Below are 13,573 nucleotides of genomic sequence, written 5' to 3' on the forward strand. Positions count from 1 at the left end.
CAATAAGACCCCAAGGATCCATATCAACTGTGGTAAAATGGGCATAATATGTCCCCTTTAAAGGTATATTCATGCATCAGGTCTAAACAGGTACAAAGACCCTGCGTGCTCCTGCTGATTTAGCTGTGAACGCGGTATGACAGACTTTGACAGCGCTCTCTCACTCTTTTCCTGTTTGTTAAGCTTGTATGCGAATTAACTTTATTGCCTCTAATCAGCTTTTAATGAAATAAACAATAGCTCTAAACAGGAATTCCCCCAGCGGCTGTACATGCACTCCCAACACCCAGTCTCCACCCCTCACCAAACACACACACGCACATTTCTGGAGCCCTGAGCCACCGATCAGTTTCTCTCCCTCTGTGCGTGTGAATACCAAGTGCTCTCAGTAGAGGCCCTGGGGCTCGGTATTAGCTCCAACGCACCCTTTAAACGAGCTGTGTTGATTTCCCCCTCTTGTGTCTATTGATCTGCTCGGTGTGTACACCTTGGGCGCCGCTATGATTTATACGCATCTGACCCAGCGGACCCCGGCGCTCAACACGAGAGCACTCGAGAGACACGCCGCTGCTTGAACATCTGGCCTCTTTGTGTCGAACTCGAATAGATGAAGTATGATTACAGGGTCTGGATAAAGAGAAACGGATGTAAAGGAGCTGCAGTGTTTTTGAGATCGTGTCTGCGGAAACTTTTGGAAGGAAGAACTGATTTGTGACCAGCTGTGTCCCGGTTTAAACGTAGCCAACTTTTCCAGTTTATTCCGCGAACCCAGCAGGTTGTTTTTACACCAGGGCAATAACGTCCACATTGTTATCGTCCGTACATTGGCAGTAATGACACAGGGAGAAAAGGCCTCACCCGGAGCTTTTGTCCACCATCGTATAGTTGAATGAACGATGTTTTCAATAATAGCTTACCAGAACATTTAGAGCAGCAATATAATGGAGCCATTGCGGGAAAATGATTAGAGTCTTGCTTTGCAGAAATCTACATGAAAATGCAGTTGGACGTCCAGATAGATGGAAAACTCCGTCAAAATGAAGCTTTTATGCATAATCACATTGACAAAAACATTATCTCATAAATACAATGATGTTTCGCAGATCAGATTCTGGAGCTTAGGCGTCCACAAATCAGTTCTCAGTGTGCTGTTCAAAATCGCACAGTTTCTGTTGAGGATGCACCGAGCAAATGCACAGTGTTCAGGGGTCCCAGCCACAGCAGCCGGCTAAGAGAGGGAACAAACAACAGGAACCGTGTCGCACACTTCCAGAAGCTGACGGCGGTAAATAAGAACATTTGCACTGCAGCCTGGTAAACACAGCAACACGCACAGGCTCCGAAGCCAAAGAGCCAAGAGAGTTCCTCTTGGCATTCAGTTCAGGAGTGAGATTCATGTCCCTGTCCCAGCCTCTCATCGCAGCCATTTTAATCATCCTCATTAATGTTTTTTTAATGACGGAGAATTCAGCCGAAAGCTGCCTTTTGACGAGTGAAGCGAGAATAATGATCTCGCCTGTTTATTTGTGGTGTTTGTGTTCGGGGGGGATAACGAGTGCACGTGTGATGGGAGCAGGGAGACTATGGTTTTGTCAAAGTGTACAATTACTGTACAAAATATGGCAATATACTGATGATACAATGTGCATGTAGCTCGGGTTCGTGTAAATACGTGTAAAGTACAATCTCCGGCTGGTTTACAGAAATGTATCTTGGCTTTAAAAGACAATAGTGTGTTTGTGTGGGCACATGCATCCACATTAAGTCATCATACATGTCCAGTTTAATATCCATTAGAGCCTGAAACATACAAATACTCACACACACAAACTAGAGTCCTTCTGATTTATCCGTTGGCCGATGGTTTGGGCTGATATGAGCCTTTCACGGCCATATTTTGTGTTTCCTTTTCATTTACAGTTATTTACATTGAAGTTCATTAATAAACTGTAAAATATGACATTTCTTTGTCATAAGGATTTAATATTCGCATCTTTGGAATCGTTGCTAAATAGATGTATCGGCCAATATATCAGTATTACTCCCAATTATCAGCCTCAGACCCCTAAAATCCAAATTGGCTTCTAATGCAAACCCATATCAGTGCACTTGTCTTACCTGCTTAAAATGGCTTTTTTTGTTTGGTGTTATTATTGTGCTCAACACATGCAAACACAACATCAAGCTTGATTTCACACTTTTTCCTTCTTAGACTCTCGGGTGTTTCAAAAGTCAACTCAGCGAAAATGTTCCTGTGCTTTTTTTAGCCGAGCCTCGGGGCAAAATCGCTGTTTGTTGTGTTTATCGGAGAGGAAAGTATGCACGGTCATCTATGTGTCGAAAGGCGTTGGGTCTAAAGGGTGATAATGCATGTTTTTGACCAGAGTGTGTCCGTGGCTCTGTTTACAATCTGCATTAAAACACATCCTGAACGATCCGATCGCGTCCACATGAAAAACACATTTATTCCTGGGCTCCTAATTAGCACAACACTTCCCTCCAGTCACAGCCGATCGCAAAATTGCCTTTTCACTCTTTCTCGCTCCAGTGTCTCGGCTGTAATTGCCTCAGCTCACACCGGCCAATAGGACGCATCTTCATGTGCGTCTTGAGTGACCACTCCTGATCAGATGGCCTCGCCACGCTCCGGCTGCAAAACCCCTAATACTCTGTGGTTTTTCTCCAGTGCAGCTATGACAGACAGGTGTAGAGAGAGAGGGAGGGGGGGGGGGGGGAGGTGAGACTGAGAGAATCAATGCACTGTGTACAGCTCCATGATAAATACATTTTCATGGTGGTAAATGTGACGGGCTCCTACAGATGAATCAATGAATGGGGAAACGCTGCAATAATAATAATAATAATAATAATACATATTTATACAGCACCTCTCGTATATACGATGCAGCTCAAAGTGCTTTACAATAAAATCCAAGACGTGAAATAAGATCAATAAAAACACGTAAGCAATAAAACAAAGACGAATGATAAAAACATGAATCTAGCAAAAGGGATAAAAAGTAGTAAATAAAATAAAGAGAGAGATGTTAAAAAAACAATTAATCATAAGCAGGATCTTTGAAATATATTAGTGCAAATATGTCCGACATTAGCACCTTGTTAAAATCGTATGGTAGTAATCATTCCGTTTATAATATTTCTTTATTACTGTCATATCATTATGAAATACTACCAGTATAAACAACTTTAATTGGATCTCGTATACGTCTCCGGCAGCTTCTCATCTGCACGAAGTGCTGTCCACTTGTGATTGGATCACCTGACTCCACTCTGAAAAGGGCCGGTGACTCATTTCACTTTAACCTCTTCTCGCTCAGATTCCGGCCCCACACACTTCCCTTCTCTATCATTAAGCTGAATGTATAGGTACAGCATTGACGCCACTGTATTCGTCTACATTTGATTAGTATTGAAGTTGGGTCTCTTGTAAGCTCTTTGAAATGAGTTGGATTTAAGTGGCGCGCTCTCGCCCCTTTCGCAAAATCAATAGCGGAAGATCTCTGGAATGCTGCTTCCCTCCCTTTCCTTTTATTGTTGCTAAGACACAAGGCTAAATCTCTGAATTATACCCTCTGTCAGTGTGTATCATCTTTTTTTCTTCTTTTTCTTTTCTTCCAATAATTGCAGAGCCCTAAAAAAACTGATTTATTTTATTATTTTTTTACTTACATCCGCCATCAGCTGCCTTGGCAACAAGAAAGAATTGATTTGGATGATCTGATCTCGGGGATCATGGCCGAATGTTTTCTATCTGTGCTTCTGTGGTTTGCTCTGCCGTGCACGTGTTGAGACGCACGTTGAGAGGAAGGGAATAAGAGGGATGGAAATTTCCTCCCAATTATAGGGACAAATTATCTTTATCAGTATTATCAAGATAATGTTCAAATGATGTTCAGAAAGTACTGATCCAATCACCGGGAATTATTTCATTATGTCGGTTTTTTTTTTACTCCCCCACACAAAGCACTCGGTCTTCTCTTCGATCAAGATGCGCCAGATATCACACACTCTAGATATCAGTCCCTTGAATAGACCTGTCAGTCAAGACCCCTGAATTATTCCCCTAGGAAATGGGACAAACTGTCTTTCTGGTTGATCTGCAGAAAACCAAAACACAACCAGGAGGGGGTCACTGCCTTCTGCCACGTTTTCATTGATGCCAAACCTACCCACAATGCACTCTGCTTCTGCGGACTGTTGCTAACTATGCCTGTTGTTTTTGATAATTAAAATTTGAATAATTTTTACCAACCTTTTAGGAATTTTTAACTGCACTCCACTACGGAACCGGTAACCGTATCATCCGTAGAGGAGTTTAGTCGACCCACTTACTCTGTCATCCTTCCTTCCAACACTAAGCTCTATTGAGACAGACTGGGAGCTGTAGGCATTAGTAGAAGTCTCTAACACCACTGCTTCCCCCGGAAATTCCGCTCCAGAGACGTCCACTCACTCATTCGTCTCTCCATCCCAAGCCGAGACAAAGATTTGACCTCCGCGCTGGGGTAAGTGGGGGGTTGGCCTGGTGGATTCCAAAAGGAAAACACTTCGTCTGATCGGGGTTTTCCCTGAAAGTAAAAAACCAGAGGAGAACTTCATCATCGTAGTCTCTTTAGTATCTCCCCTTCCCGTCCAGTCCTGAGGTGGAGTGGTCACATTGACCTACAGGTATTCCCCTTGACAACACTTCCATTCACACCTCAGAAACGACAGCCTCAGAGTGCAACTGGGAAACAAGCAGATTTCCCCCCTGACTAAACCTTCCAGGACGTGACTAAGCATTAACTACGAGCCACAGTGTGCTGAGCCAAAGCTCAAAGCCTTAATGCCTCCGCTCCGCTTTAGGAGAATAAAGCGACATTAAATGCTTTTTTTCCCCCTTTCTATTAAACCTCCTATTCCTCATATCTATAAGGAGAGCATGGCGCCTTTTGATCTTTTTTAAAGTATATCTAATATCCATATTCAAAAGATTGGCTTTTTTCTCTTCCTTTCTTTTTTTGGCCAAGCAGAGTCTATATTTAATAGCTTTCACAGGCAGAAAAAAACCCAGAGTTGGTGCAGTACCTGGTCTTTTCAAAAGAGAAATTTACAGCTTCAGGTGGTGATGAAATTGTGTCCTGGGCACCGCGTCAACTCCTACAATAATATATCCTCCATTAGTTTCATGTTGACGGTTTCTAATTTAGTGCCCCAGTCATTATGTGAGCTGCAAGAGAGATAAGAACTCAAACAGTTAATTATCCCTTGGAGTAATTAAAGTAATAGTGAAGCATGTCCTCAAAATGACAAATACAAAAACCTGCTATGATTAATCTCGGAGTATTTCTTTCCATCTTCCGTCAGACAGCTTCCTCTTTAAGGTAGTCTAAATATGCACCGAGGCAATTTTCCCCTTCTCTCCTTTCGCTCCATCATTCCACCACTGTCTCTCTCCTTCTCTCTCCCATATACATGTCCCCACCCGCATTGAAATGACAGGGCTTGCATGGTGACATAATCCCAAAAAGCTTGATTTGGCTAACTTTATAAGTAGTGCTTCTTGTGCGCCTGGGTCTCAGCCTCAGCAGCAAAAAAAAAAAAAAAAGTCCAATGGAAATGTTGCATTAAGCCACTTATCAGGGTTGAGCACATTCGGATAATCCTGCATGCTCAAAGTGGCTCCTGTTATGCAGCTGCTTGTGTTGTACTGTTAGCACCAGAGTTGCCCCCCCGCCTCTTGTCGGTGTGCATGTGAGTGCGTGCACATTCCAAGAACGCTCCGTGTGCCAAGGTGCTATTTGATGCTGTGTGTATTTGTGAGTAAAGACTTGGATTTGAGGGGGAAGCTCGAGGTTTGTGCGTTCAGGCAGAGGCTTCACCGGGTCCTATGGTTGAGGATCCAGATGGGGCTCCCTCCTCCTCTTCCTCTTCCTCCTCCTCTTTCTCCTCTTCATCCTCCTCCTCTTTCCTCTCCATCTCTTCCAGCGCAGCTCACTTCATTAAATGATAGCCAGCTGCGATTACAGCCTGCTAAAACACAGCAACATCTTAAGCACCTCTTTGACACACACACACACACACACACACACACACACACACACACACACACACACACACACACACACACACACACCTCTCACTTCACCTTGTTTTCCCTCTTGTTCTCATTTTCTAAAGCATCATCCCTGTCACTTCGGGGACTTTTGTTTTCCCTCTTCAAGACTTAAAGATGTCCAAAGATCTCTCCCCTTCCAGCTCAAACGTAGCCTGCGATTGGCCGATACCCCAGACTGTGCATAAAGATGGACGACACGTCTCCACCGTCGAACGCAGACGTTGTCATTTGGGACGATCTGTCTCAGCTGTCAATCATGACCTTTCATGCTCAAACCTGTCAGCGGGACAAGAACGACCTTAAATGACAGAAAACATCTTCAGGATAAATCTTTCTGACGTCTGCTCTGACTTGTAAGTTTGGTCCATGTCCCGTCCACTAACATGAGGGAAGCAGTGTTATGACCATGACTGGTGAAGCTGCTCTGCACCATGATCACTACAAGTCCACATATCCAGGATTCAGGCTTCATTTCTGGATAGTGGGAGAAAGCAGAGACGCGTTTTACATCTTTACAGATGATATGTCTATCTATGATATGATAATATGATAAATTGGCAACTGTCTTATGTTCTGTGTCATTGTATATAAACACAGAAACTCAGTCATCATAAAAACCCCAACAGATACCACCCAGCTGAATCTCCTCCTGCCGCTCATTTCATCAGCCTAACTAAATAATTCTGGCTTGCTCGTGTCCTGCTGCCCTTGTCCTTATCACCCCCCCTTCTCTTTCTCTCTCTCTCTCTTTCTCTCTCTCTCTCTCTCTCTCTAATCCATCCACTGCCTCTTCCCCTCCATCTCGCCCTCCTCTGGGGGCTTCTTATAGATAGCTTTGCCTTATCAGGGAGATCTGTTAGATGGCCCGTGGAGAATGGGTTTGGAACTCCTCTAATCTAACGTCGCTCGGTCAAAGTTTGTAATCTGTCACCACCCCGCTTAATGGGGGGAACTACTGGTCTTCTGCTTTCACGGTTTAAAGGGGCCAGCTTTATACTGTACTGTGTTCAAATCTTTTGAAAGTGTTTGCTTTCTCTTTTTCCGCTCGCATTTTTTTCCACCTCTGTGTTCCTGCTTTTCGTTGCTTTCTTTGTATCCAATCCGTTACCAGCTCCTGGTCAACGCACGGCCATTGAACACACCAGCAATGCGACATGCTATTTTTTTTCCTCATTTTAATGGCTTCACTTTTCAATAAGGCTGAATAGACATAGAAGAAAAGCTTTGATGAGGTCGGGATGGAATTATTTCCTTTATGACAGAGAATGGCTTATTTTCATGGTTACAAAATTAATATGGACAAATTGGAGGTGTCTTTCTTTTATCTGAATGAAAATATTGTGCCTGCTCTGATGTAATGATTAAATATAATTCGGAGCTGGTTTGCAGATGATAATTTGAGATGATAATTTTCCTTTTTGTCCCATCGGTTTCATCTTTGAGATAATATCACTGCTCAAATAACTCCACTCACAATATCTCTATTGTCTATACAATGCTAAACCAACTGAAGTGAAACTCTATTGTTCGGCGACGTCAGTAACCGACCCACACATTTTGATTCTGTATTAGGCAGCGCAGGCGACTGTGGCTTTGGAGAAACCGTAACCCGTCTCCCGCTCTCCTTTGTATCTTTCACCTGGGCTTAAAGTACAGACACACACGTTCAGCTGCACAATTCATTCACATTCACTTCACCTCGACAGGATCTCTGTTTCTGCCCGCGTCACCTTGTCCTCTTCCCGTCCAGCTAAAAACAAGTCAATGTCATTCAGTGTCCTGTCTGGCGTCTCTCCCACGTCTCAGTAATAGGCCCGTGTGCGCCGCCTCCCTCTGACTTGTGTCCCCGCCGTGACGCCCTGTTCCCGCATCATTTGTTCCCTCCATCACACTTGTCTGACAGACGGTTCTTAACCTGCCGATTGTGTGTTGCGTTATGGCTGCATCAGCTGCTGTAAGTGCTGTCTGGACCCGAAGCAGCCTCTCCTGTGCCGTTTGCCTTTCGCATATGAACGAGGCAGCAGGAGGTGGTCTGGGTCAGACGTGTCCACGGCGCCGGGAGCATTTCAGGTGAAGGGTGACTTCAGCGACTTGGACCCCGATGTGCTGTAAACGAAAAGGGTCTCAGTCCTTTTTTACAAGTTGACGTGTCTATCTTTACTCGTATGGCTCCTCTTTTTCATCCGGAGATATTTGTATTCTTTCAGTTTTGCGGATTGGCGAAAAAGTTGTCAGACATGTGCATTCCCCAAATACAGCTCCTGCGTAAAGTTCCAGGACAATGTGACGACTTCACTGCATATCTAAAAGCAGCTATACACACACACTCTCACACACACAACTGACAACTTAATCGTGTCTTGCGTTGGATTTATTTTTGTCTGGGGCTCCAAACAACCACAGTGTGTTAATACTGCTGCTTGATCGGACTCACACTGACTGTGGGGGTGAGTTTGAGAAACGGGACGCACACACACACACACTCACACACACACACACACAGGACTCAAACCGCTCTTAACACTTATTGTTGCCTTCTTTTTGCCTGGCTCCTCTTTGACGTGCTCCCTTCTCCTGCTCTTGTTGCTTCAGGTCAACGTGACGGTGGACTACATCAGAGCAGCCACCGGCCCAGGAGAAGGAACCCCGGCCTTCTCAGAACGCACCTGTGCCACAGTCACAATCGGCGGCATGTAAGTAATGAACCCGGCATCATCCACTTCCTTTTCTTCGATTATTCTATTCAGGTTTACTACCCTCGGTCTCCAGCAGTCCTCCCTGACAGATCACACAGTGTGTTATTTCTCAGTGTTAGAGGCTCCACTCACAAATTTAATTTTATCACACAAGCTTGTCTCCCCGGGTAAAACTTTAAAAAACCTGAGGTCATCGGATGCAAGACGACACAAAACAGTCATTAGTAAACGCTTTGGAAACTTTTAATCTCCCCACGAATCACAGATCAACCTGAAAGTGCTCTTTTTTTTTTTTTTAATTTTCACGAGAGGGGTCGTCTCAGTGCAGGCAATTATTTTCCATCTACAAACACTGCTTTGAGGGAGTCGGGTCTATCCGTTTGAAAGGTGCATTCTGCACAGATCTAAACGTCATTAAACTGTGCCCGGGTTGGAATTTATTCAGGTCTGTGACGAGAAGAAGCTTTAATGTCGCCTGACTTCAAATGAACCTTCAGACGTCTGTTCTCACTCGGAGAAACAACCGTTGAAAGGGACACTTATCATCCGAGTTTCTCCGTCTGCACCGGTGCTGTCACATGCACACGTGGACACATGGCTCCCTCGTCCTAGCACTGTTGTGCTGGAGAGAACCGGCTCACACGGAGGTCAGGACCTGGCCTCGTGACCAGTCCCAGCATCCGCCAACTGTACCAGCCGCTCTGCTCCACGGATAACAGTTGGCAAGCCCCCCCCCCCCCCCTTATGAAAGCAGAGGGCAGGGGCCAATTCACTCTGTAGGACGGAGGATTTGACCTTTTATGACCCTGTCTAACAACGTTATGCATTATTTACAATTGTATTCCCTGTGCTGAAAGACTTGGTTAATCTCGTACATGTTTTACACCAAAACTAGTGGAAATGTGATGTTATTTAAAAAATGCAGGTAAACTCACCTTGAGAAAGGTGGTGACTAACTTCCATCACCAGTAGAGGAGTTTGCCTTTGGTATTTTATTACCCTGGTGAGTCATGTACGAAGAAGCTCTGTCACCGTGCTGTCCAGCCGGTGTTGCATCCTGCATGAAAACGTCCGGAATTCAATTGCGTGTCGTCCGTGTCTAGTGCCAAAATAAACACGCAGAAGAAATTGGTCCATTTCGTGTTTCCGTCGCTGCCAATCGGAGCTGATTACATCCTGTCCACTGCAGAGTCATTTTTGACTGGGAGTGAAATCAGAGTGCACATTCCCATTGCAGATAAATGCCAGATGTGAGTGGGTGGCAGTGAGTTTTGAGCAGTGAGAAAAGGGACTTTACTTTGTTTTAGGAAGAAAGCAAATACTGCTTGAGACTTAGTGAAGTTTCTACATTAGAATTCATGCAGAGGTGATAAGTTGCAGGAAGCAGACAACTCAGTTTTATAATTAAATACTGAAAAAAGGTAAATAGAACATTTGATCTGTGAGAACGAGCGGCGTCAGCGGCGGTAACGCGAGGACACGCGAATGCACCCGGTGCCACGAGCTCGGTTTTCTCTTGTCCCTTCGTTTCTTTCTTCCCACACTTCAACTGGAACGCTGATGTCCAAGGGCTAGCCACAAAGCGCTGCATTAAGTACAACAATACCCCCCCCCCCCCTTCGTTCTGCCCTTCATCCTCTCTGCTGTACATCAGCATCACAGCGAGGAGGAGGAGGAGGAGGAGGAGGAGGAAGAGGAGGAGGTGGTTACTCAACTGTGCAAAGTCAACATTTAAGTGACCTTTGTTCCTTAGCGGAGCCACCTTTGGGATTCGTCATGTCCTTATTTTCTGTTTTGTCGAGCCAGCTCGCTTAGAATTCTGTTTTCGCGGCCACTAGCTCTTTTTTTTTTTTTTTTATTAAAGTCCTCTCTCTCTTTTTCTCCTCCACCAGTAACATAGCAGAGGCTCTGGTCAGTAAAGGCCTCGCCACGGTGATCAGATACAGACAGGACGACGACCAGCGCTCCTCCCACTACGACGAGCTGCTTGCTGCAGAGGCTCGGTGAGCAACACACACACACCTGACACACACACACACACACACACACACACACGCCCACACATCCCTTCAGCTCCCCTTTACATGAAGCTACACTCTTGAATCTCCATCTCTCTCTCTCTCACTAAACCTTTTATTGCAGACCGGCAGCCACTTTCCAGCAGCGAGTTGTGTACGACTCTAACAAACTTCACTCTCGGGAAGTGGAAGAAAATTGAATGTGACCTTGAGGCTTTAAAAAGAAAAAATTGCTTTTACATCCAATAGACACAGGTGGAGCATCTCAGCCTATCGTAGCCTCCCGCTGCTGCACTCGCCCCAGGAAACATGTCACTGCTGTCACATATTCTCTCATACATGTATTGATCAACAACCCCCCCCCCCCCCCTTTTTTTTACTTAGCATACATGCCTGGATTCACATATATATACTCTGCCATGCGCTGGATGCTAAATCAGAGTCTCTCTTTACACAGGCCCTATGAATATAATTATGTGAAGGTGCAGCAGAGAGATTTAGTGCGTGCTTTATTACTCTGCCACAGATTAAGATCTGCTCGGCTATAGGTAGAGCAGATGCAGCCACAGCCTCTTTTTATAAGACGAACCCCCCCCTTCCCCCGCCCCCCCCCTTTCTCTCGTGCAGTGTCACTGCTTGCCCGCCCTCCTTTTCCTGCCCGCCCCTCCTCCTCCTCATTTCTGTCTTCCTTTGCACATTTTGTCCTTATTTCTCCACCATTGCCGTTTTTCCACTTTTGTCCTTCTTTGGCCTTGCTCTTCTGTGTCTCCTCTTCTCCCTTCTCTCTCTCGCGCGCTCTCTTCCTCGCTTCCTCTCTCTCTCTCTCTCTCTCCCCCCCCGTCCCTGGTGGGGTCTTATTAGAGTTGATGAGAGTTTTCTGTCTATAGCCTTGGTTTTATTTTTAGATCCCTCCGCACGAGGCCAATGGCCCGAAGCCTACAAGGAACCTCCTCCCGGCTATTAAACGCAGATATATATTTTTTTATATATGCATGCTTCCATAAATGTACATACTATCTCAGAAGCAATGGTGTGTGCATCCCAGTGACCTAATGGTGGCATTATTCCTCTCAGCAGCCGCAGTGGTCATTTTCCTCTCATGTGGCCCTTGAGGCTTTTTAAGGCAGCGATCGCCAGCACCGGTCATCATTGCTACACCCCCCTCGCTGGCTCTAAAGAAAGCAACCCATGTCTCTCTGCTTCTCCTCATCTCTCCATTCCGTTTCCTCTATTCACCTCAAGCCTATAGATTATCATGGTGGAGAGAAGAGAAAAAAAAATTCCCTGTAGTGCTTCCAATTGAGCCGTAATGGCAGTTCGGGGAAAAGAAACTGGTATAAATTTCCATCCTGCTATCTACGGTAGTTACTCAAAGAGCCCTTATTTCTCCAGGTGTGTTCAGCCTCCAGCCCTGTGCTCTCTCACTGTGTTATAATGGTGTTGGTGATGTGTGACTGTGTGTTTTCTGGTTTGATTCTAGGGCCATCAAAAACGGGAAAGGCCTGCACAGCAAGAAGGAGGTTCCTATTCACAGAGTGGCAGACATCTCTGGGGTAGGTATCATTTCACACGTGTTTGCTACGCAAGGGACTTAAAAGCTTTTATATGACGTGTCTAACCAACATCTGTCTGTATGCACCGATGTAATTGAGTATTTTCAACTCATTTACACACAAACCCCCGCGACTCTGAGATGTGTCAATGCCCAAAGGTCACTGACTCGTTCTATCACACACAGTTAATCTCAGAAGACGATCCATAATCCTTGAATCACCCACTACCTCCTTTCTCTCTGATCCCCGCAGCCGGTTCCTTCATCTTAAAGAAACCAAGCATCCTCCTAAAAATAATCGGCACCATTAATAAAAACCATCAGCTGTGCTCGGTCCTGGCTTGTTTACGTTGCCCGAGGGCTTGATGAAGGCATCATTTGGCTAATGAAGCCTGATTGGGAGCGCTCACCAAATGAACATTAGTGCAGCAAAGCCATAAAAGAATCGGAGTAACGAGTAATGAGCGATCGGTACACATTCGGGTTTTAAGCATGTCGTTGTAAATGCCACAGGAAGCTGTTTTTTTAAATTTCATCACCGTGATGTGTTGTCTCGGCGTCTGTTCGACCTCAGGGTAATGCTCCCCTTCAGATTTTAATTGTGTGGAAGCCAGTGCCTGCTCATGTTGTAAATCAAACTCCCTTTCATACATAAAATTATTTCCCCTGACCACTTTTATTTGTTTGCAACTTCAAATCCATCTCCAGATGATCCCCTCTCTCACACAAGGGTCTCACAGTCTTAAACCACCGTGCAGTCTCTGAATGGCCATCGTTGTATACATTTCGATAATCAGCGTATGACTCAAAATGGAACTTGAGAAACATTAGCCCCTCATTGTCTGTCTCACTTGAGCCCTCCACAGAGATCTGCGGTGAAATTAGCCCGGCTCCGAGTGGTCCACTACATCTGGTGGTCGTGAGCATACTCTGTAAGCTGCTGTTTAAAGTGGCATCAGCATCAATTTGAACAATTTATAAAGAGTCTTCAACACTGAGAGTACTCTAGGCTACTTTATGCTGCCTTTTAGATGTCGGTTTCGAATGATTCAATCGTTACTGTCCTTTACGTTCAGCAATACGTCCACTAGAGGGCAGCAAATTTCCCGACAACAACAAATATAGCGCCCTTTGGAGCAGGTTGTGATGATTGATTTGTTACAGAGGCAAAAGCAGCTTGAAGTAACCT

The 13,573-nt window shown here is 45.1% G+C and overlaps 1 protein-coding gene across 1 annotated transcript in view; it reads left to right on the plus strand.

Annotated features, from left to right (window-relative positions):
- The window catches only part of snd1 (staphylococcal nuclease and tudor domain containing 1), a 164,660-nt gene that overhangs the window by 29,340 nt on the left and 121,747 nt on the right, over window positions 1–13,573 (plus strand). Inside the window, exons 12-14 of the mRNA XM_062382358.1 lie at window positions 8,711–8,811; window positions 10,707–10,817; window positions 12,313–12,385. Of these exons, the coding sequence (XP_062238342.1) occupies window positions 8,711–8,811; window positions 10,707–10,817; window positions 12,313–12,385 (285 nt within the window). The remainder of the gene's footprint in view (window positions 1–8,710; window positions 8,812–10,706; window positions 10,818–12,312; window positions 12,386–13,573) is intronic.

Source organism: Platichthys flesus, chromosome 23 (genome assembly GCF_949316205.1).
Source record: "Platichthys flesus chromosome 23, fPlaFle2.1, whole genome shotgun sequence".
In the NCBI taxonomy this organism is placed as follows: Eukaryota; Metazoa; Chordata; class Actinopteri; order Pleuronectiformes; family Pleuronectidae; genus Platichthys; species Platichthys flesus.